Raw genomic sequence first — 24,304 nt, forward strand, 5'->3', positions numbered from 1 at the left:
GGGCGGGTCTGGACAAGCAATTTTTTGTCCATAAAATTGCGGGTCTCGCGGGTCCAACCCAAGCGGATTGCGGATTGCTGGATCATAACCCATCACGGGTTAGCGGGTTAGCGGGTTGACCGCATAAGAAAGTCAATTCTTCATCTTTTTTACCCGGTGCCTCGATTCAATCCGATCTGGAATTGCCATTTGTGATTTCTAGATTTTGAGCTCATGCATGTGGTAGCTTGAGTACATATAAGGGATGAATCATGGTCTTAGATATTTCAAATCTTCAGACCAGAGATATAGGCAAAGAGTCACGGAGATGTCGCTCATTCAAGCTTCTTCAATGGAGATTTATTCTTGCAATTGAGTTGAGTTTCTTGTGATCAGTGATCTGAGTTTCTAGTTTGAGGTCTAACGTTTTTCTTTTATTTTCTGGAAACAGTTAACTGTTGCTTATAACAACGATTCGTGAGTTGCAACATTGTTACTTGAACTCGTGTGAATTTTGTCTTTTTGTTTGTATTTTGTTAATGCCTACAAAATTTGTCTCTATTGCTGTTTACAGTCTCGTGTCAAGGTATATATTCCCAGTGTTGGACTTGCTGATTTCAACAAACTTAGCGCCAAACTTAGGTAATCATATGGTCTTTCACTATTTAATATGTGTTTTTTTTTTTTTTTTTTTTTGTAACTGAATATGTGTTTTTTCTCTGTCTTTGTTTATAGCCTTTGTGACATATATATCCACTCTAATTCATAATGTGTATGATCTTATTCTAAACTTGAGTTGTTTTTCTTTGTGTTGCTCTTCATACTGAAAATATCAAACTTTGAACTGTTACTGTACTCTACAGGCTTCACTGTATCTGTTGATATTGTTGCTTTTGGTTATGTTTCTGTTTTACTTATGTTGTCTACATAAATAATTCAAGCATTACATAAACAGATTAAGTAAAGCAATCAAAATTCTAATGGCACGAAGGTTAGCTTTTCTACACAATGCCCTTACTCGTCGGTGACCCGCGGGTCAACCCGCAAAAAATGTGAATTAGGCGGGGCGGGCTTGGACAAGAGTTCTCTGACCGCAACCCGCCGCGGGTCAACCCGCGCGGTCTGATGAGAAAACGGAACCGCTGCGGGTCTGTCCAGGTGGACGCGGGTCAACTCGTCTGACAACTCTAGTCATTCCCAACGGTGATTGTGTTCGAACACATGTAATGGTGCTCAAACATTGTTTAGACGCCAAGTGTATGAAATTTTCAAATGAAGTTTTCTTAATAAAACAAAAAAATGTCCGTCAAGTGGTTTAGCCGGTGAGTATTGAAGTATTCTCTTACTTGTATTATCTATGCAAGAGTTTGGACAACTTCAGTTGTCGACCCTCTCTCTTTGGTGTAGGATCTAGCCATGTCAAAAAATCGTAATGTTGGACCTGAATATACAAGAAATATTTACATAATAGGTCACATTACCTCTTATTTATTACATTTTAAGACACTTTCTACTTTTGAGATATTTTTTCTTAACTTCTCCTTGTCTTCTAACTAATCTAGTTACATCTTCTTAGAAAATAGATATAAATAAACTTGCATCAATTAATAAAGTCACGTGAATTGCTATAAACCATTGATTTAATTACATATTGGATGGTTAAAATTTGTTCTCTCTCCCTTTTCTCTGTGAATCTCCGCTGCCGTCAGAACCATCTCAGCCCTCGTCAAAACTCTCTATCGTGAATATGATTGAGTCACGAGCACACAAGCTCGAATGCGGGTAACCCTAACCACGGTGAGCATCTTTGCCCGAGCCGCTTCACTTGTTGTCACCGTCAAGCTCTGGTCACTGAGAAGCTTCTCGTGCTGCTATGTACCTGTTTTCCTTCTTCGTCTTATTTCATTTTACCACCGACAATCGCAACTAACAAATCAACAAGAAATCAAGAGCAATAAGACCAAGTCAAATGATTTGAGGTTATCTTTCATTTTGTTCCTACCAATGAGCTAAGAATCCCCAAATTTCCTGCAAAATTCGTAACTCTAAAAGACTGGGAAGAAGATGACATAATTACAATGATGTCATTAATGAATTAATTATTAAAAAATTATGTACACGTAGACATATGTACATATGTACATTCTAAGTGTACATGTACATGTTTATTAATTAAGCGTACATGTAGATGTTTGTGAAAACCATTAAAATCACCATATAGTATGTACACTACTTTATATTAGACGATTTTAGTTGATATTAGAAGATATTGGCCCTTAAAATATTCAAACTTGCAATTATATGATAAAATCAAATAGATTTTTTGATGAACATGTGTACATGTGGACAATGAAATACATGTGTACACGTTGACAATATAAACCTTACAAATATTTAAATTTGCAAATGTATAAAAATTATACGATGTATATAGAAATCATTGTACAACTGAACTTGTGTATATATGAATCATTGACAATCATAGTGAACTTTTTGGTTTTTGATTAAAGAGATCTTACAATTTTTCTACATGGATCATTACTAATTTACTATGTACAATTTTAACTTATATGTACACTACAAAAATACATATCAATGCGAAAAGTTTTACTTAGAATCAATAGTCATCAAGATACTTTACATTATATGCCCAAAACATCTAAATATATTATAGTATCATGCTATCATGCTAAACACATTCATCCTTCAACACCAACAAACATGTCAAAATAAACCACTTATGTACACACCCTAAATGTACATATACTTGTTTGTGTACATGTAAACACTCAGTGTTGTACACATGTACACATTTTCTTATACACATGCACACACTTGCTTGTACACATGTAAATAGGTTCAAATGCATCACCGCCACTCCACTTATGTTTTCTGAATTTGTGCCCAACCTTCAGAAGCTTAACCATGTCGGCAACTTTATATTCAAAAAATTCATCGTCAAATTCTCCCCAGCCATCCTCCTTGTCCTCCCCACACTCCACCGTAGGTTGCACAATCAGCAGCAAACATAAAAACACGATAAACCAAAGCAAAATCAATACACACCTCAACCGCAAACCATATAAGCATAGTATGCAAAGTACACATATACACATATGTTGTTGTACACATGTACATCACACGTAACGTGTACAACCTTAAACGTTCGTACATGTGTACAAATAGTTACCTGAGGATCATGCTCAGCCTCTTGCACCTCCGCCAAAACCAACAATGTGTCTTGTGGGAGCTTCTCATTGACATAACTTAGATGCTTCAACTTGTCATCGTCCCCTAAACGACTAAGCCAAGTTGATATAGCTTCAAATGCCCACAACTGAAGCTCATCGTCTCCATCTCTTCACTAATCTTGAAACCAAAAATCCCAAAACCCAGAATTCACAAAACACATCAACAATCTTAGATAACTCCCAAATTGGAGTCCTTTCGTGGACCAAACCCTAATCTGAAACTTAAACTCGAACGCACTCGAAACAAGAAAAAAATCTAACCTTTGTCTTTCCCCTTTGACGTCCATTTATTTCTCGACGACATCGTCTTCTCCGTCAGTCTCCACCGTATAAACGTTCTTAGTCGTCATCTTCTCCGTCAGAACCGTCCCTCTATTTCCCTCTTTGTGAAAATAATTTTACCAGATCAGATCTACTTTTTTACGGGCCCAAAGATAAAATATAAACGTATTTCAACTTTATTTCATGTCCACCGTGCATTACCCAACATTTTTGAATTTTAAATTTTCTAACCAGCCTAACTAAAAAAATGTCAATTTACCTAAATGTCCATCTTTAGTTTAGCTTTTCTGAAGTTAAATGGATCTTCAACCACAATAAACTACTTCGGTCGCACATTGTGTTCTATGGTGTAATAAAAATACAAAATGTGTCTATTTCTGTTAATAACTCTACATTAAACAGAGCTCACAATTATCCAAATCTACATGATAAAAGAAACCCCTAAACCTAAACCATATTTTTCATTCATTATCCGACAACTATACTTTACACTAATCACTAATAAATTACTAGGACCTGAACTGATTCAAGAGCCGTATGATCAAGAAGGTTAAATACCCAAACTTATATTCACTAATATAAATTGTAATAACTATATATTATCATTAAAAAAACACCTAAATGTAAAAAAATATAATGTAGGTTTTTAGCATGAATCAAAAAAACCTTCTTACCATGAATCAAACAACATGATAATAATATATGTTTGTCTTCTGCAAAACTCCATCAATGGCGATATCAACAGCATTTTTCTTATGCATTAACTCCATTGAAGCACCATGTCTTCTATTATACATACCTCAAGGCATTCAATCTCGGTGATTGGACAGTGATTGCAAAAGATCGAGATTGTATCGTGAAAGGAGTGTATGAATGTGTATCTAACGGCCGGTGCATTTTGAATCAACGTTGAGATTTGCTAAGAAACGATATGCTCGATGAAGAGGAACAAGAAGAAGGTGGTCAATGTTGTGACGGTGGATTTTGAAGCATAGTTACAGTTTTTTTTTTTTTATCAAAAGCATAGTTATAGTTAAAATAATATATTAAACTTTAAATGGGTATTTGGCTCAATACATTTTTGCTTTTAAGTTTTCTTTGTTATTTCGAATTGATTCGCGTTGGTTCATAATATTTTTTTTGGTCACGGTACGTTGGTTCATAACATATGTTTCCGAAAATGGCTTAACATGACCCACACTATTTCTAAATAGGAGAGAAGCCCTTAAGAGACCAGTATTTTTCATAATTTTGCTTGATTCAAGGTTTTAACTGAATGTTAGCTCTCGTTTTGATTAAAGCAATTAAATAATTTGGCGATATCTAGAAGACAAATCTAACGGTGCTTGAACACAAATAAATAGGGGACAGAACTTGGGTTCACCCCCTAGGGTGAACCTTTAAATTCACCCCATCATTTATTACCAATCAATTTTCCACATAAACTATTAATTAAAAAATATTAAATTAAACAATAAATAGCTACAAAAAATAAAAACGCTAATTTTAACGATATTAACGCTTCCAGCGAAACCCTAAACCTTAAATTTTAAATTCTAAACCCTATACCCTAAATTCTAAACCCGAATCCAAACCCCTAAACCCAAACCCTATACCCTAAACCCTAATCCTAGACCCTAAGCCCAAATTATATATCCTAATCTTAGACCCTAAACCCAAACCCTATACCCTAAACCCTAATCCTTGACCCTAAACCCAAATTATATACCTTAAACCCAAAAAATAGACTATAAACCTAAACCCTATATCCTAAACCCAAGTCTTAGATCCTAAACCTAAACCGTAAACCTTAACCCAAACCGTATAGAATCTAAGTTTTGGGTTTGGGTTTAGGGTTTACCCTTTGGGGTTTAGGTCTAGGATTTGGGTTTAGGGTATAGATTTTGGGTTTACGATTTACGGTTTGGGTTTAGGATTTACCGTTTGGACTTATGGTTAAAGTTTTGGGTTTAGGGTATATAATTTGGGTTTAAGGTTTACGGTTTGGGTTTAGGGTCTAGGACTTGGGTTTAGGATATAGAGTTTAGGTTTATAGTCTAGTGTTTGGGTTTAGGGTATATAATTTGGGTTTAGGGTCTATGATTAGGGTTTAGGGTATAGAGTGTGGGTTTAGGAGTTTGGATTTGAGTTTAGAATTTAAAGTATAGTGTTTAGAATTTAAGATTTAGGGTTTCGCTGGAAGCGTTAGCGTTTAAAATTAGCGTTTTTATTTTTTTGTAGCTATTTATTGTTTAATTTAATATTTTTTAATTAATAATTTATGTGGAAAATTGATTGGTTCTAAAAGGTGGAGTGAATTTAAAGGTTCACTCTAGGGGGTGAACCCAAGTTTTGTCCTAAATTGTGTGTTCAATAATGAATTTTAATTTATTTTTTATTCACAGTTGACTTTTTATTCCTACAACAAAAAAATAAATTATAAAAACAAGCCAAATTGGGTTTAAATTTGCATGGTTCTAGTGATTAACCGAACCCAATGAAAATTTATGAGATGCGAATTGATTTTAGAGTCAAAACCAATCCAGTATATATATTGCCTTTCCTCAAAAGCCACAACGACGAGCTTTTAAATTGGCATGGTTCTAGTAACTTAACCGAACCGAATCTTGAATTTTAATGAGACACGAGTTGGTTATACAGTTAAACCGAGTTCGTTATAATTGCCTTCCCTCCATAAAACAGAGCAAAACCTAACGATAAAAGAAAAAAAACCTTTCAAGAAAAATCCTCAGTCTCCATCGTCGTCGTCGTCTTCCTCTCCCAGAGATGGCTGGCGATCTCTTCCGCCGTAACAGACCTTTCCATCTCCTCGATGGTTTCTACACCGAATGGTCCGAACACCTAACCACGCGCTGCATCCCTCTCTTCCGAGATTCTCCTCCTTCCGCCGTCACTAACGGCGCCGTCTTCAACGACTTAATCTCATACTACGACACTATAGACCACTACGCGAACAGAGACACCATCTTCTACTTCCTCTTCCCCTCGTGGCACGTAAACTCGCTCGAGACCTCGATCCTCTTCCTCGGCGACGTCCACCCTCATCTTTTCGTCAGTCTCATCCAATCTTTGAGAGATCCGAATCGCATCCACTTACGTCTTGCCCCGTGGAGAGACTTAGCGTTTCCGGTGAACCACTTCGTCGATGACGTCAAGAACGATGTTAACAAGAGTGTCTCTCATCTGCTGAGTAAGGTGAGGCAAGCGCAGGAGGGTTACATACAAGGCTTCTCGGATAACTGGGTCTCGAGGTTTCATTCTCAGCGTGGGAGACAGAGCGTGACGGTTATGGAGACAGCGGCTTCAGTGACGTTGGGTGAGGAGTTTGTGAGAATCTTCCGTGAAGCGAATCAGCTGAGGAAGATTACGATCTTCAACATTGTTAATTTATCAGACACGAATCAAGCGGCTCTCTTTCTTGAAGGCGTATGCGAGTTTCTTGCAGGGTTTAGACATCAGGTTCTTTCTCTTCTCTTCTCTTCCGGTTAACACTTTTTATTTTAATCTAAAATTTGGTAACCCTCCCATATGATCCAACAGCTTGCACATGTACCGGCTCAGTTTTTTCCTAACCAGGTTGCACCACAGTATCCACTTGCTTATCAGCAAATGATGCAGCAGCAGCCTGAAGTGTTACACGATATATGCGTTTGGAACATAGACCGGAATGTCACGCGTGATATGCTACGAGAGATGTTCAGACGTTATCCTTCGGTTTGGGAGGTGCAGATTGTGAATGACCCTGGACGTGGCCAAAAACATGGGTTTGTTAGCTTTGCAGATGAAAGTGAGAAATGGCGTGCTATTCAGGAAATGAACGGTGCTATGCTTTTAAAAAAGCCAATGCATCTTCGTAGTGAAGCTCACCGCAATATCTAGCCTCACTTTCCTTCACTATATACTTGAGGTTGATACTAATTAAAGCGGTCAATTTCTAGAGTCAGTCTCTTTGTTTTTTGTAAAGGATTTACTTCTCTCTTATGCCTTAATCTGTAAACTGAACCAGAAGATTCTATACGAAGTGAGGATTTGTTTCAGTTACCATTTTAGACAGAATCTCCTTCATATGGGCTCAGGGTAACTTTGTGGAATAAATTATGATAGAGAGTGATTTTAGTAAAGCTTAATAATATGGAAAAAAATAATCAGTTAAAGATACAGAAAACTAAAAGATGATTAACAAAGATTATATGATTGGTATAAGAAAATTAGAAACAAGATTGCAAGCATAGAATGAAGATTTGGGCCTTTAATTTTTACTAGGTGAAACCCGCGCCATGCGCGGAATGAGTAGATTTAAATAGTTTATCACTTTAAATATATAGGTATTTGAGAGTTAAAAGTCATAGAAAGAAATATTACATTTTATAGAATAAGGGGTTTAACCGAAATTGTGTATGTCTTTATAAATTAAGCTTCGATTTTTAAGAAAAACTTGTGTGTTTGTTTTGTTAACTTGAAGCATAGTTCATAGAAGTGAATCCCTAAGAGTAAGCAAAAACTTATAAAAAAAAAAATTATGAAGTAAAAGATAAAATGAAACATTGGCAATAAAATAAAACATTAGCAATAGAAATTTTTTTTTTGGGATTGCATCCAATCGTAAATGAGAGCTTCGAATATAACTTGCGATCATGCCACCCGCGGAATCCTAGAATGATATAAATATAAAACTGAATTAAAAAAGAACTCAATGTTTTTATACAAATAGTTATAATAGCATTATGATAAGACAAACTCCTAAGCTTCAATTCCATATGCTACACACTTAAGCTCTTTCAAGCTATATTTAATAGTAAAGATTGAAAAAAAAATTAAGCAAATCGACAACGAAGTTAAAGCCCGCCATGAGTGTTGTGCTTGCAAGAATGTTTGTGATAAGAATGTATTGAGAAGGAGACGGTGGTGAGAAAATGTAGCTAGAAACCCTTGTGTTTATGTATAATTGGCGTGTGTATATATGGTAAATAATGATTACTAATCACCATCTTTATTTGCGTAATTCAAAATAGCACTAATTTTCAAAACTTGCCATAATTATTTTTATAATTTAAATTCACAGCGGATTCATTGGAATATTATAGGAAACAAACAGATATATTGGTCAACAAAATAAATTTTAAAATCAATCAGTGTCAACGAAAAAAAAGAATATATGATTCGGTTTCGACTTAAAATTTCCATTACCAAAATCGTGTAATATTAATGAGTACGTATATATTCCGAATTAGTATCATATTTAGCTCAAAACATCCCTAATTTGGAATTTTATGAATACCATGCATTATCACGCAAGTAATGCTAATTGACAATCTCCTTAACAATTTTTAGAAAGTTTTTAGTAAGGGGATAAATACCATAATTAAATGTTAAGAAATATATATTAATCATGCAGAACCTTATTTTTCTCAATCAAGTAATACCTTATTTTTTTAATCGCGTATTAAATTAGTTCCATAATTAAGGCAATATTTGTTTCAATCATGCAATAATTGGAAAATATTTTGAAACTAATATTTGCATACACCATTGTTGAGTATCACTTTAAATATTTAAAAACAAAGGAAATTAGGAAACTAATAAAGTTTCTTTTAAGTTTTAAGACAATTCATAACAGATTCTCCGATTCATAATTACATGATTGACAATCACCATGTGTTTTAGGAAACAACAACGGTGCGACATTTGATTCGTGATAAATTTGACGTGATGGAAATGTATCAATAAACAACGATCACATATCCGTTAAAGGCCATATATAGAAATTTCCTCTTATCACGCAACCTTAGTGATTGAAATTTTTTTTATTAAATCCCGTGATTGACAATTCATATTTAAATCATGAATTAGTGAGAAAAAAAAACTAAATGGAAAGGTTATTAATAGTGTTGCCTTGAATCGAACTAATTTACACTAAACTGCCATAACATGATGTACAATAGTCTTTTGCATATGAAATATAAGGAAATGATAAATATGATTAACGTGCAAAAGAGGAGATATGAAACTGCAATCCTGGTTTTTAAAATATAATATATTGGATCTTCATTTTCTTTCTTTTTTTTGATAAATTGGATCGTTGAAGTTGCCATGAAAATAACCAATTCGAGGAGCAAAACATTATAAAAAGAACTTGAATAGATTTTAAAAGCCCAAATGAAAAATAATAAAATCTAAGTGTTTGTTATCCAAGGTAAAATATTAACATTCCTTATACTCATTAATTATAACAATCAAGCGATTATGTGTGATCCCAGTTAGCTGCAAGACTAATGGCTACGAAGTCATGCTAGAGTCATGCTATATGATAAATTATTTCATTGCGTGCAGACATAATATATCGTGCAGGCTACTTATCAAGCATTGCAAAGTTCCTTATATTTCATTGCCATACACAGAGTCGCATGATTAAAATATATTTAAGTAGTCATGCAATATAAGGAATTATAACAATCAAGCGACTTCGTCTATGGCAATAAAATATTTTTGTTTTTGAAGATGGAAGTGTTTAAAAGTAAACGCATTGTAAGCATTAGAATGTTCATTATGTTGTTATCAATACACGGTAAGTTTATAATATAATCTATTGATGAGTAGCAAAGTTTTGTAATTAGTCTAGTAAAGAATGGGTTTTTGAAAATATGAGGTGAGAGAGCATATGATGATGGCACGTAGGAAATGACACACTTGTAATAAACATATGAAATAAAAGTTAGTTTTTACCAATGCTCCTCAAATAATAAAAAAAGGATGCGTTTATTATGGTGTGTTCTTCTAAAAACAAAAGATGTTTGTAATTTGTACATGTTGCATGGTCGAGTGCCTTTCTTTAGTTCTCCTAATTTCACGCTGATTGGGTTTGAAAACATGTAAAGGTTCTTAAACTATTGTTTATACGCCAAGTAAAATACCTGTTCAATAACTGATTTTTTCTTTTTCTTTTTGAAGCTGACTTTTGATTCCTTAAATAAGAAAACAAATAGAAAAAGCAAAATTGGGTTTAAATTTGCATGGTTCTAGTTATTTAACCGGACCAAATAGAATTATTATGAGATTCGAATTGATTAGAGTCAAACCAATCCGGTTTTATTACCTTATAAATTGGCATGGTTCGTGTGATCTAACCGAAGCGAATCTTGAATTTTTGTTGAGATTCGAGGTGGTTATACAGTTAAACCGAGTTCTTATATATATATGCCTTCCCTCCAAAAAACAGAGCAAACCTAACGATAAAAGAAAACCTTTCAAGAAACCTTCTCCATCATCGTCGTCGTCTTCTCCGAGAAATGGCTGACGATCTCTTTCGCCGTAACAGACCTTTCAACCAACTCGATGGCTTCTACACCGACTGGTCCAGACACCTAACCGAACGCTGTCTCCCTGCCTTACGGAATTTTGCTACCGACGCCAAGAACGAAGCCGTCCTCGGCGACATACACTCATACTACGACACTCTAAACCACTACGCCAACAAAAACACGATCCTCTACTTCCTCTTACCCTCATGGCGCAGCAACTCGCTCGAGACGCCGATCCTCCTCCTCGGCGACATCAACCCTCTTCTTTTCACCAGCCTTGTCCAGTCTTTCATCGACGACGTCGGACTCAGTCAAGATCGGATCCGCACTTTCAGTACTCTTGCTGCGTGGAAAGACCTGTCGCTCCAGCTCGAGGACACTATCAACGTAACCGCCTCGCGTCTGCTACGTGAGATGAGGGAAGCGCAAGACGGTTTTATAAGACGTTTCTCGGATAAGTGGGTGTCGTCGTTTCGTGGTTTTCAGAGCGGAACGGTAGTAATGGAGCCGGCGACTTCAGTGACGACGGATGAGGAGGGTGGTGGTGCGGCGATCATGGAGGATCTTGTGAGAATGTTCCGTGAAGCGAATCAACTGAGGAAGAGTGTGATCACCGACATTGCTGGAGTGTTAAACATGAATCAAAAGGTTCTCTTTCTTGAAAGCGTGTGCAAGCTTCTTGCAGGGTTTAAACATCAGGTTCTTCCTCTCCCCATGGCTTATTGATTTTACAACTTTGTTTTTTTTATAAAGATGATTACTGAGTTGATTTTGACATTATATGTTCTTTTCTTTTTTTGTCATCTTGACATTTTATGTTTATATTTTGAGATTATATGTTTTTATCTCTAAAATTTTTGCAGGATAACGCTTTTCAGAATTCTCTATTTGGTTATAATCTCATTAACCAGCAGCTTCCACCAGATGATGACAATCTCTTCAAGCCTCCTCATCCATCGGAAGAGGTTAATGCACACCATAATTATCAGCCTCAGCCCATGGTGCAGCAGTATCCACCTCTGCTTCCACCAGATGCCCACCAGCTCTTCCGGCCTTTTGATCCATCCGGATTGGTTCACCAGAATAATAATCCTCCGCCCATGATGCAGCCGCACTATCCACCTCTGCTTCCACCATATGGCCACCAGCTCTTCCGGCCTTTTGATCCATCCGGATTTTTTATTGTACAGTATTATCATCCGCTCATGATGCAGCAGCGTCCACCACCGCCCACGTATCAGTATGGACGTCCGTTTCCACGACACAACCAGCTCTTCCCGCCTATTGCTCCATCCGGAGAGGTTATTGGCGCACACCACAATTTTCATCCGCATGCACCTCAGCCTCCACCACCGCCCATGGCCCAGCACCAGCAGCATGCACCTGAACAGGATCACGTTATATATGTTGGGAACTTGGCCCCATGGGCCACGCGTGAGTTGCTACTCCAGCGGTTTAGTCGTTATCATTCGGCTAGGGAAGCAAAGATTTGCGTTGACCAAGGAAGTGGAGCCACATATGGTTTTATTAGCTTTGCAGATGTAAGGGAGAAAGTACATGCCATGAACGAAATGAACCTTAAAATCTTTTTAGATAGGGAAATGCATATTGGTCCTGCAGCTAAGAACTCTATCTACTAGTCCCATTTTCCTTCACTATATACTTGGGATTGATACTAAATGTAGTTTCTAGAGTCTCTTTGTTTTTTGTACTTCTCCTTAGCTTTCCTCTTTTACGCCTTAATCTGTAAGCTGAACCAGACTATTAATATGAACTGAGGATTTGTTACGGTTACCATTTTAGACTATGTGCTCTCTCAGCGTTTAAATAAATTATGAAAAGAGTGTGATTTTAAATACAGCTTAATTCATGGATAATATGGAAAAAAAATGATCAATTCAAAGATATAATAGCAGAGACTATTAAAGATATAGAAAACTAAAATGTGAAAAAAAAATAGAAAGCAAGAGTTGAATGAAGCTTCTTCTGATACTCCTACACAAATCATCAAATGACTTGTAGAGTCTTCCATCTTTCTCCATTTCACCAAAGTCTTGAGAAACTTCTTCACCTGCAACACCATTTTACCAACCATTAATGTAACATATACGTTTGTTCAAAAAAAACAAAAATAATAATGTAACATATACGATGGTATAGACTATTATGTAATTTGTACCTCTGAGGGGTCTCTAAGAGAGTAGAAAGCATTGCTTTCTTTTGGTACAGAGGATACCAAGATTCCAAATCCTTGCTTCTTCTCCCTTAGTACCGTAAACGCATCCTCATCAGTCTTGTCATCTCCTATGAAGATTGGTAGAAAATCATCGTTTGCTTAATCCTAGAGATTCCAACAGAAACTCAACTGCTTTTCCTTTGTTCCATTCTATCACAGGACGAACATCTAAAACCTGAATCATATTGAAACAAAACAAGTCTTAATAACATAACATATGTGACCATATAGACTTATATATATCCAAAGTAAGTAAGTACCTTTCTAGAGTCTCTTTGTTTTTGTAAAAGGATTTACTTCTTTAGCTTTACTTCTCTTTTATGCCTTAATCTGTAAACTGAACCAGAATGTTCTATGAAGTGAGGATTTGTTTCAGTTACCATTTTAGACAGAATCTCCCTTATATGGGCTTCAGGGCTACGTTGTGAAATAAATTATGATAGAGAGTGATTAAAAGATATAGCAGAAACTTAATTTATGAAAAATATGGAAAAAATGATCAATCCCCTATATATTATTTGAGAAGCATTGCAACATTTTTTTGTAGCCACATGTCATCACTAGAATGATTCTTAGAATCCTTAGAAAAATATGTTGGTCCATCTAAATATATAATAAGTTTTTTTATTAAACCACAATAAATACATTATTAAATGTGCTTCATTATTTCCTTAAATAAGATTACGGAATTTCCTAATGTGGCTAAAATATATATGACAATTAATGATTTTGAATAATAAAGATTTGATAAAATAAGTGTGTATTATAATTATATTTGTTTAATTTTAAGCTATTAAAATAAATTAAACAATCATAGCAACTATATAATAAAAATTTAAAAAATTATTTATATATTATATTTTGAATTTTTAAAAACGAGTATAAATTACTAAAACTGTTAAAAGTGTAAAATTCAAATTTTGTGATCTATGATTTAAAACTTATGTTATGACATGGTACAAATAATTAAAAAATAATATAAGTTGAAAGTCTCATTTAATAAGTATCAAAAATAAAAGATATATAAATATATGTATCATTTTAAATTAAACTATATGCCATATAAAAATATATAAATATCTTAATTTTGAAATTTACTTTGAACATTTTTTTGATAAAAAAATTTGAAAAATATTGACAACTTAATTTTTTAAAATATTATAAATTACTTAAACCATTAATCCCACAATGAAAATTTTGTTATCACTAATTTAGACTTTTTGCTATAACAGATACAAATGATAAAAAAATAGCAAAAAGCATCATCTAATAAATATTAATATTAAAATATACCATATATATGTTACTATCATTTAAATTTAATTATATATCATATCAAATAGAAAATATATTTTTCTATTTATATAATTTATTTATATGTTTGCACCAATTTAATTATATAAGTAGTAGATAATGACTTTTTAATTATTCAATATATATTTATTATTTCATAATATGTTATAAACATATAATATATAAAACAATTTATATATATATAATGTTTATTCCGCGCAAGGCGCGGATCTTAACCTAGTTAAAGCTATAAAAGCAGAAACTGTTAAATATATATATAGAAACAAAAAGATGATTAACAAAGATTATATGCTTGGTAAAGGAAAGAGAAACAAGATTGCAAGCATAAAATGAAAGATTGGGCGTGTAATTATTTCTGCGTTTATTGTGTATTCTTCTAAAATCTATTGTTTCGACGCCAACTAAATTATATGTTCAATAATTGATTTTTTAATTTCTTTTTTTTTGTCACAGTTGACCTTGACTCCTAAAATAAGAAAATAAAGTAGATTTTGATCCGCACACCCGTGCAAATATATTTTTTAAAAATATATTGCTATTTGTTTTTCATATCAATATTAGGGCTGAATAAAAAAATTCAAATCTGAAGAACCGAACCGATCCCGATCCGAAAGAGTAGTACCTAACCCGAACCAAAATTGATTAAATATCTAAATTATTCAAAATTTTGATGTTTAGAGAACCGAAACCGAATCCGATCCGAACTGTAGTATTTCAGATACCCAAATGTATTCGAAAAAGATTTATATACTTATATATATTATTTTTATATTTAATGTATATAAGAAATCCAGAATATATATGACACTTTTAAGTTGGTTTAAATACTTGAAAATATATACAAATAGTCAAAAATAAATATTTAAAAATAGTTAAAATATACTCATAACACCAAAAATACTTAAAATAATTATTGATTCTCGATCCAAATATCTAAACCAAACCAATTTATATGTTAAGTTTAGGTATTCTCACATATGTTATTCAAATTTATATGTGATATATTATTTTATTTATAGATTTTGAGAAATTTAAAGTATATAATGAATTTTAAAATTTTAAAATTTTAAAAATAATTTAAATAGGTTATCCGAACCCAAACCAGTAAAGATCCGAATAGAATTTGAACCAAAATTTAGAAAAATCTGAATGAGGCTGAAATCTTTGAGCCCGAAAACTCGAAATCTAAATAGATCCGAACCGAATCCGAATGGATACCCGAATGCCCACTCTAATCACTATTATATATCATATATATGTCATCGTATAATTATCTTATTTTATATGTGCCATCATATAAATAATCATATAATTAATAGTATTTTATATGTACCATCGTATAAATACTCACATATATTATGTTTTTAAAATTTAATGTGAAATATAAAAAACATAACTTAAGTCAGTATATGAAATTGGGCTTTTTATTATATTTTCTTATATATATTGAAAACATTTTTTTAATAATGGTTATTGGTAAATATTTTAGTAAAAATAAATGTTTGAATATATGCATATTTTAAATCAATTATTGATATAAATCAACTTTAAATTATTATTTTGATTTGAAATATGTATATAAAAATTAAATTTTGTTTATGATTATTTTAGATAAAAAATATTTTTAAGTAATTAGATTAGTCCATTTTCGTATATTTTAAAGTTGACTCAAATAGATAGTTTTTCATAATATAAGAACTTCCAATTTTTATTAATAACATAAGCCCATTATTTTTTTTATTAATATATGCTATTCATGTTTCCAAACAACATTATATTTTTTTGTAAAGTTATTCATATTTTCAAACAAACATATTTTTTAAACTGCTATACATATTTCCAAACAAACTTTTTTTTTTTAACTTTCTAAACAAACTTAATTTGTACTTCAGTTTTAATGATATAAATAAATAAACAAAATTAGGTTTGATTTGCATGGTTCTAGTGATTTAACCGCGAACCAAATGAAACTTTATGAGATTCGAATTGATTAGACTCAAACCAATCCGGTTTTGTTGCGTTATAAATTGGCAATTTGGCATCGTTCACGTGAATTAACCGAAGCGAATCTTGAATTTTAATGAGATTTCGAGTTGGTTATAAAGTTGAAACGAGTCCGTTATATATCCTTTCCCTCCCAAAGAAAAGAGAGCAAAATAAAAGAAGAGTCTCGATCATCGTCGTCGTCTTCTCCGAGAAATGGCTGGCGATCTCTTCCGCCGTAACAGACCTTTCAATCAACTCGATGGCTTCTACACCGACTGGTCCAAACACCTAACCGAACGCTGCCTCCCTCCCTTACTGATATTTCCTTCCGACGCCAAGAACGACGCCGTCCTCGGCGACATACACTCATACTACGACACTCTAGACCACTACGCCAACAAAAACACGATCCTCTACTTCCTCCTCCCCTCATGGCGCAGCAACTCGCTCGAGACGGCGATCCTCCTCCTCGGCGACATCAACCCTCTTCTTTTCACCAGCCTTGTCCAGTCTTTCGTCGACGGACTCGATCAAGATCCGGTCGGCACTTACAGTAATCTTGCTGCGTCGTGGAAAGACCTGTCGTCCGAACTCGAGAACACTATCAACGAAACAGTCTCGACTCTACTACGTGAGACGAGGGAAGCACACGAGGGTTTTATAAGACGCTTCTCGAATAAGTGGGTATCGTCGTTTCGTGGTTCTCAGAGTGGAACGGTAGTAATGGAGACGGCGACGTCAGTGACGAAGGAGGAGGATGGTGGTGGTGCGATGATCATGGAGGAGCTTGTGAGAATCTTCCACGTAGCGAATCAACTGAGGAAGAGTACGATCACCGACATCGCTGGAGTGTTGAACATGGATCAAAGGGCTGTGTTTCTTGAAAGCGTGTGCAAGCTTCTTGCAGGGTTTAAACATCAGGTTCTTCCCTTCCCCCACCATGGCTTAATGAGTTTTACCAACTTTTTTTTAAGGATGATTTTGACATGACTAGTAGTACGTAGTAGAGTTTATATTTTGAGATTATGTGTTTTTTGCAGGATCAGGCATTTCAGAATTCTCTATTTGATAATCTTCTCATCCGCCAGCCCATGATGCAGCAGCATGATGCACCTCAGCGTCCACCACCCCCCATGAACCAGCACCAGCAGGAGTACGTTATCTATGTTGGGAACTTGGCCCCAGAGGCCACGAATGATTTGCTACTCGAGCGGTTTAAATGTAATTATCATTCGCCTACGGTAGCAAAGATTTGCTTTGACGGAAGAAGTGGAGCCACATATGGTTTTGTTAGCTTTGCAGATGAAAGGGAGAAATGGGATGCTATGAAGGTAATGAACCGAAAGTTCTTTTTAGATAGGCAAATGCATATTGGTCCTGCAGCTAAGAACTCTATCTAGTAGTCCCACTTTCCTTCACTATGTACTTGGGATGGATATGATACTAAAAGTAGTTTCTGGAGTCTCTTTGTTTTTTGTACTTCTCCTTAGCTTTGCTTCTCTTTTATGCCTTAATCTGTAAGCTGAACCAGAATATTAATATGAACTGTTTCGGTTACCATTTTAGACACAATCTCCTTCCAGCGTTTAAATAAATTATGAAAAGAGTGTGATTTTTAATACAGCTTAATTCATGGATAATATGGAAAAAAAATGATCAATTCAAAGATATAATAGCAGAGACTATTAAAGATATAGAAAACTAAAATGTGAAAAAAAAAAATAGAAAGCAAGAGTTGAATGAAGCTTCTTCTGATACTCCTACACAATCATCATTGACTTGTAGAGTCTTCCATCTTTCTCCATTTCACCAAAGTCTTGAGAAACTTCTTCACCTGCAACAACACCATTTTACCAACCATTACATTACATAAATAATGTAAACATATATACGATGGTATAGACTATTAAATTATATTATGTAATTTGTACCTCTGAGGGATCTCTAAGAGAGTAGAACGCATTGCTTTCTTTTGGTACAGAGGATACCAAGATTCCAAATCCTTGCTTCTTCTCCCTTAGTACCTTGAACGCATCCTCATCAGTCTTGTCATCTCCTATGAAGATTGGGAGAAAATCATCGTTGTTGCTTAATCCGAGAGATTCCAGCAGAAACTCAACTGCTTTTCCTTTGTTCCATTCGATCACAGGACGAACCTCTAAAACCTGAATCATATTAAACCAAAACAAGTCATTTTAACATAACATATATATGATGATCAGTATTTAGACTATATGTTCCAAGTAAGAAGTACCTTTCTGCCGTGAGTTAGACGCAGACGAGGGTATTGTTTCAAGTGGTCATGAACACGTTGAGCAACGAGTGGCCAGTCATTCTCATCAACGTTACGGTAATGCACAGAAGCGCAGAACTTGTGGTTCTCTACTTTTGCACCTTTGATGCCTTTAGTTAGCTCCACGAGGGATCTATAAACCTCTTCGATGACCGGTATGAACTCTTTTGCTGGCTGAAAGAGGTTTACCTCTTCACCCTATTGACAAAAGCAAGGAACAAAGAGATTAGAAGAGTTTGTTTGATCATATAGTTCAACTGAGGTACAATGAATTTCACCTGTTGGTCAGAGTTGGTGTCTTCAGGGGAGCCATTAACATTAGCAGGAGTCATTATGTCCATCCCATGACTACCGGCGTAATAGAGTTCGGTTAGTCCTACCAATTCGTAAACCTGGCACATGAACAAACCCTCTACACTGTTTAGCGTTTTTAACTTTTTAGTTTGATTGTGCTGATATAGGTTTAAGGGTCTAACCTTGTCACGGCTTCTACCACTAATTATTGCTGTTGGGAAGTACTTGGCGACGTCTTTAACAGCAGCACGCATCTGAGAGAGATATAGAGAGAATAAACACTTAGCAAAATAGTTTTTCAGACCAGAGAGCATCCAAAATAATAAAAGGGTTGTGGTTCTTACCGCGTCAGACATGATGGCACGGTCAGGGTCATCGACTATTGGGGAAAGAGTTCCATCGTAATCAAGGAACATAGCTATCTTCTTGTCCTTTGCTTGAGCTGCAATGTGACCAAATGAGGTAATAGCTGATGGGTACTTGAGCTGTCAAGAATGAAAGTGGTGAGGAATGAGAATTACAACAGAGAAATAAAAACATTTGTGAATGAAACAAATGAGATGTTATGTTGTACCATCCAAGCCCGTTGAGCGAAGTCATCTTCAGGAGCAACCTCGACGTTGAAATCCTTGACTAGCCTTTTACGTGGTGGGGAAGAGGAAATCATTGCTTCCAACCAACCGTTGGATCTGACATCGTCCAGCTTAGGGATCTTCTTCCTTGTCTTCATCATGAATCTTCCTGAAGGGAATGATGATGCGAGTCTTGGTTTGTTGGTTGGTGATTCAGGGTCAGTATCCATCGTACTCCAAAAACCCAAAATAAGAGATCTTCTTCTAAAGCACTTGTTCTTGTGTTTTTTATCCAACTGTCTTGTCAATGAAAAAACACTTCTTCAATGTTTTCTTGTCACTGCTTGTTGGTGAACGGTGGTCCATTAACAGTGAACACTGAACACGAAAAAACAAATATTCAGAACATTAACAATACGCAAAAACCAAAAAAAAAAAAAAGTCGAAAGCTTATCTTTTCACGTTACCTCATCGTCTCTAAATCTTCACCACGGAAGATGTTCTTAGGCTGGTCTTGAGCTTTCAACTATAAACCCTGTATAACATGACCACCAAAAAACAAGTAAACCATACTGCAAATCTCTGAATTTTTAATGTAACGAGACAATAACAGGACAATGCAAAATCTTAAAGTTTCTTTCTCACAAAGGGTCAATAAAAAAAAGATTGAACCTTTATAAAGTTCTTCTTTTTTTTTTTGAACTGAAAGAGCTACAGATTTTTATCTTTATAAAGTTCTTTTTAAGACAATAAGAAAAGCAGAACATAACAAAGTCAACACGAGAGTTATGTTTTTGTTGATATCTTTCCTCTTGTTCTTTTTTTCACCTAATCGTCTTAATGGTTTGTTTAATGATATGAAGAGAAAAGGAGCCACTGATTTTGACAAGTACCGAAGTTTTCAACTGCCTTTCTGATATGACAACCATTTACTTATATTATTATTTTAATTATAACGCTACCGACAAAAACCTTTATAGCTTCATCGCTCAAACCTAGTCTTTAGTTTGGTTGTTCATACCATTCTAATACTACAAAAGACAAGGTTTTGTAATAAACCATTCTGTAATGTTACGAAATAACAAGAGTTTAATCACATCACATAGGAAACAGTTTTCGATGAAGACGAATAAAAAGGGCGTAACTGTCAATAGAAAAGATAACTAAAACGCAACAATGAACCTTAATCAGACCGAACGAACGGCTAAAATCTAAGAATCAAAATAGGGTTTAGATTAAAAAACCTGATTGAAACGAGGTGGAAACACAGAAAGAAACCCAGAAGAGAAAATCTCTGAAGAATGCAGATTTTTTCTCCTCAAAGAAACAGAATCTCAGGGATCAGTGAAGAGGGAGATTTTGTTTTTGTTTTACTTTCTCGAAAACCCTAAAAATTTTAAGAGAGAATATACGAAAAATCAGGAAAAGATTGTGAAAGAGGGGAAGGGAGAAAATGAAGGATAATGGGCTTTGCTATTTATACACTCCCTTTCTCTTATTAAAAAAAAAAAAAAAACAGGTCCGTTTCTCAAAGAGACAGCGAGAGAAAGAGAGAGAAAGAGACGTGGTTAACAAGGTTTATTAAGCTGTTGTTAATACTCGATTCCACCTCACATGTTTGACTTATATACCATTTTGCCATCGCATCCTCCTCTTAAATTCTTAATTTATTATTATTCCACGTTATTAGCTTCCCTGAATAAAATTAATACATTAGTCTATGATTAGTGAGTCCCTCATTAGTCATATTCTTTTGTTTCTTAATTCAACTTTCTGGTGCGGAGTCTTTCATTTATTCAAATCTCAAATGTTTGCTAATGTTTTGCAATCCATTAACATTTCATATAATATTCTTGTGAGTTCCAAATCTTTATACTACTAAAATATATTTCAAACGGCGTGAAGCAGCCGTCTAATTTACCATATCTAACGGTTTTAGATTTTTTCCAAGATGACTATAAAGTTCCACAAACACATTAAAAGTAATTTATTAACACCGTGTTGACTAATAAAATGTTTTTTTTTTCATCTAAAATTTATTAAAGGGACAAAGTCTATAGGATCAAGCCCAATACGATACAAGGATACAAACATAAAACCCAACGCGCAAACCAAACCGCAACTATTTTGGGTTCTAAACCCATCATCCTAAACCCAGAAAGCGCCACTTCACTCATGCGTGTTCCGTCCTCACCTGCGAAGAACACCTGTCACAAGGCCGCCACGTCTTGACCGAAACACCACTTGAGGGGCACGTGTCCTAAGATCGAAGCCCCCTCACCTCACCGGCATGCAACCTTCGTCGCCACAATAATCGAACATCCACCAGAAAACAACATCATCTTCTCGCGGAGTCAGAGAAAAAGCGCGACTAAATTCCACCGTGGAGGCCAAAACCGTTGCAGATCTCTAACCATAGATCTACGCTTCCAAGAAAACATTAATCGTCTGCGATCGATCCAAAAAATCAACATAGATTCTCAGATCGAGAGTCGATTGGGCAAAGAAAGACTAATGCGTAGATCGTGAACTGATTCTGGATTAATCTGGAGAAAAAACCGACGAAAAGACGGTGCTGTCAGAGCCATCGCTTTCCCGGAGACGAAAGCCGGCGAAACCGGTGCTGTCAGAATCACCGTTTCTTGGAAACGAAAGCTGGCGATGGTGGTGTAGAAAGAATCACCGCTTCTCAGAATCAAACTTGCTAACCGAAAGTGAGTTTGTAAGAAATTTCGGTTGACGTTTCATCTTAGCCGTTCCTCTATGTCGCCGTTCCTCTATGTCGGATTTAGGAGAGAGAACCGAGTAGAAGGAGAGAGAAACTTTCCCTACTAATAAAATGTTATTGCAATAAATTGAGAGAAGAAAAAATGAAAAAAAAAACTAAAACTAGTTGTATAAACAATGTGGTTTGAGAAATATTGAGAATTGAAGAAGAGAGGGAGAAAGCGGTGGTTTTGTCGTTTAGCGATAAAGAGAAATTAAAAGCGATAAGAAAGGCGATAAAATTGTTTGAAGATCTGAAGTGACCGGCTTTGCAAATCTGTTTTGAAGCTACGGTTCTTAAGATCAAGTCTGTTTCCCTTACAAAGGTTCCTGGTTTCTTCTGCTCCAAAAGGTACTGGTGAAACTTTTAGGAGAGAAGCTTTGGTTTGATTTTTAATCAGACTTGGTTGGTTTTCAATCAAGGACAGCTGTGTTTAAGAACTTAAATTAAAGGTTTGATCTTCTGTTTGGGAGTATATCTGATGTCATCAGCAGTGGATAAGGCCTTAATGGCCATGTCTCTGGAGGATGATGATGATGTGCCTTTTGTCATGCCTAATTTACCAGAATATTGTTCAACTGAAAGAAACAGAAGGAGCTTAATTGGGCGTTTCCTCAACCCTGATTGTCAAAAAATGTCGGAGTTCATCTTCCAGATGCCGCGGAAGTGGCAGAAACAAGGTCGGGTTCGAGGAATCGCTTTATCTCAGGAAAGATTTCAGTTTATTTTTGATAATGAGCATGATCTTGTCGAAGTGTTAGAAAAAGGGGTACACACCTTTAATGAAAGGGCGATTGTTGTTGAAAGATGGTCAGAAAAGCCGCCTCCTGACTCTTTACAGTACATGCCTATTTGGGCTCAAATTAGAAACACTCCAATCAACTATCAGACGGAGTTAGCGATTGGAGCTTTGGGAGATATTGTGGGCAAGGTTATTGAGGTTGCGTTTGACCCATCGAAGGCACGAAGCAACGTCTATGAAAGAGTTAAGGTTCGTTTTGATGTTTCTAGACCTCTGAGGAAAGAAAAAGTCATTGATCTCCCAGAGGGTGAAAAAACAAAAGTTTTATTCAACTATGAGAGAGTTCAGAAACGATGTTATACTTGCCAAAGGCTAACCCACGATCAATCAGTGTGTCCTATCAATATTCATAGGAGACAAATTGAAGCGATGACAAGAAGAGATGGAGGGAGTGTTGTTAAGAAAAAGGTTAATCTAGTGCTTTCGGAATCTGATCCGTTGTTTGGTGTTCTAGAAGAGAATCAAGTTGGGATAAATCCAAACACAGGGAGACCAAGAATTGCGCTGGAGGTTTTGGATGGTATGAGGCAATATTTGCTTATGGCTAAAGGAGAAGATCGACTTATTAGAGAGGAAAGAGTTAAGTCGTCTGTCAGAGAAGTAGAAAAAGATCCAGTCTTAATGAAATATGCTTTAAGCTTGGAGCCAGTGCCGATGGTGACAAAAGACTTGGAGAAAGGGAAAGGCGTAGTTTTTGGTTATGAGCCGGAAGGTGTTTCAAATAGTATGAATGTCCCCCAAGTTCAAGGTGAAAAACTGATGGCATCAGCTATTAGAGCTAATCCCCTAGTTGGATGGAGGCCAGAGTATTCGCATAGACATGAGAATCCGGTTGATATTCCTCAATCTTCTAATTCCTCATCTTCCTTGAGTGGTTTTACGGGTGCTAGGTTGAAATCTTTTGATCTCAATCTGTCCGGAACTTCTTTAAAGAAGATGAGTGTCAGGAAAAGGCCGGGGAAAAACAAGAGGAATACAAAAGCTATTGCTGGTCAGGAGGACAACATTCAGATAGCTTTTAAGGAAGGAGCTTTGATAGGAAATGTTGAGAAAAGGAAAGCAGTTGATCAGATGGGTGGAGTTCCCAAAGCTGTAAAGCAAATAACTCATGAGGCAGTCCCGAAGGAGGGACTGTCCAAAGATTTTTGAGTTTACTGGCTTGGAATTGTCGAGGACTGGGATCTTCTCAGGACTTGACAATTCCTAGGC

At 35.5% G+C, this 24,304-nt stretch overlaps 5 protein-coding genes and 2 long non-coding RNA genes across 8 annotated transcripts; 4 read left to right on the plus strand and 3 right to left on the minus strand.

Annotated features, from left to right (window-relative positions):
* Window positions 1–2,566: 2,566 nt before the first annotated feature.
* On the minus strand, window positions 2,567–3,911 carry LOC117132838. Its single transcript, XR_004456454.1, has 2 exons — window positions 3,492–3,911; window positions 2,567–3,348 (listed from the first exon to the last, which is right to left on the minus strand). It is a non-coding gene; the product is annotated as an uncharacterized LOC117132838 (long non-coding RNA).
* Window positions 3,912–4,211: 300 nt separating this feature from the next.
* Window positions 4,212–8,028, plus strand: LOC103861314 (protein INAPERTURATE POLLEN1-like). Its single transcript, XM_009139016.3, has 2 exons — window positions 4,212–6,992; window positions 7,074–8,028. The coding sequence occupies exons 1-2, from the start codon at window positions 6,300–6,302 to the stop codon at window positions 7,410–7,412; spliced, it is 1,032 nt and encodes a 343-aa protein (XP_009137264.1). The 5' UTR covers window positions 4,212–6,299; the 3' UTR covers window positions 7,413–8,028.
* An 874-nt stretch (window positions 8,029–8,902) lies between these two features.
* Window positions 8,903–12,788, plus strand: LOC117132837. Its single transcript, XM_033288135.1, has 2 exons — window positions 8,903–11,530; window positions 11,695–12,788. The coding sequence occupies exons 1-2, from the start codon at window positions 10,820–10,822 to the stop codon at window positions 12,469–12,471; spliced, it is 1,488 nt and encodes a 495-aa protein (XP_033144026.1). The 5' UTR covers window positions 8,903–10,819; the 3' UTR covers window positions 12,472–12,788.
* LOC103861315 lies at window positions 12,686–13,728 on the minus strand. The gene is made up of 2 exons (XR_631510.3): window positions 13,011–13,728; window positions 12,686–12,902 (listed from the first exon to the last, which is right to left on the minus strand). It is a non-coding gene; the product is annotated as an uncharacterized LOC103861315 (long non-coding RNA).
* A 732-nt stretch (window positions 13,729–14,460) lies between these two features.
* Window positions 14,461–18,068, plus strand: LOC103861316 (protein INAPERTURATE POLLEN1-like). The gene is made up of 2 exons (XM_009139017.3): window positions 14,461–17,288; window positions 17,408–18,068. The coding sequence occupies exons 1-2, from the start codon at window positions 16,581–16,583 to the stop codon at window positions 17,765–17,767; spliced, it is 1,068 nt and encodes a 355-aa protein (XP_009137265.1). The 5' UTR covers window positions 14,461–16,580; the 3' UTR covers window positions 17,768–18,068.
* LOC103861317 (probable trehalose-phosphate phosphatase G) lies at window positions 17,942–20,996 on the minus strand. Of its 2 annotated transcripts, none has more exons than XM_009139018.3 (9): window positions 20,771–20,996; window positions 19,994–20,061; window positions 19,529–19,904; window positions 19,299–19,439; window positions 19,137–19,208; window positions 18,939–19,052; window positions 18,622–18,858; window positions 18,299–18,532; window positions 17,942–18,201 (listed from the first exon to the last, which is right to left on the minus strand). In XM_009139018.3, exons 3-9 carry the CDS (start codon window positions 19,754–19,756, stop codon window positions 18,139–18,141), a joined length of 1,089 nt encoding a protein of 362 aa, XP_009137266.1. In that variant the 5' UTR covers window positions 19,757–19,904; window positions 19,994–20,061; window positions 20,771–20,996; the 3' UTR covers window positions 17,942–18,138. The 2 variants fall into 2 exon arrangements, with proteins under 2 accessions (XP_009137266.1, XP_009137267.1); XM_009139019.3 differs by lacking the exon at window positions 20,771–20,996 and adding an exon at window positions 20,199–20,277.
* A 1,092-nt stretch (window positions 20,997–22,088) lies between these two features.
* On the plus strand, window positions 22,089–24,304 carry LOC103861744. The gene has a single exon (XM_009139455.3). The coding sequence runs from the start codon at window positions 22,775–22,777 to the stop codon at window positions 24,242–24,244; it is 1,470 nt and encodes a 489-aa protein (XP_009137703.2). The 5' UTR covers window positions 22,089–22,774; the 3' UTR covers window positions 24,245–24,304.

The sequence above is a fragment of the Brassica rapa genome, chromosome A03 (assembly GCF_000309985.2).
Source record: "Brassica rapa cultivar Chiifu-401-42 chromosome A03, CAAS_Brap_v3.01, whole genome shotgun sequence".
Classification (NCBI taxonomy): Eukaryota; Viridiplantae; Streptophyta; class Magnoliopsida; order Brassicales; family Brassicaceae; genus Brassica; species Brassica rapa.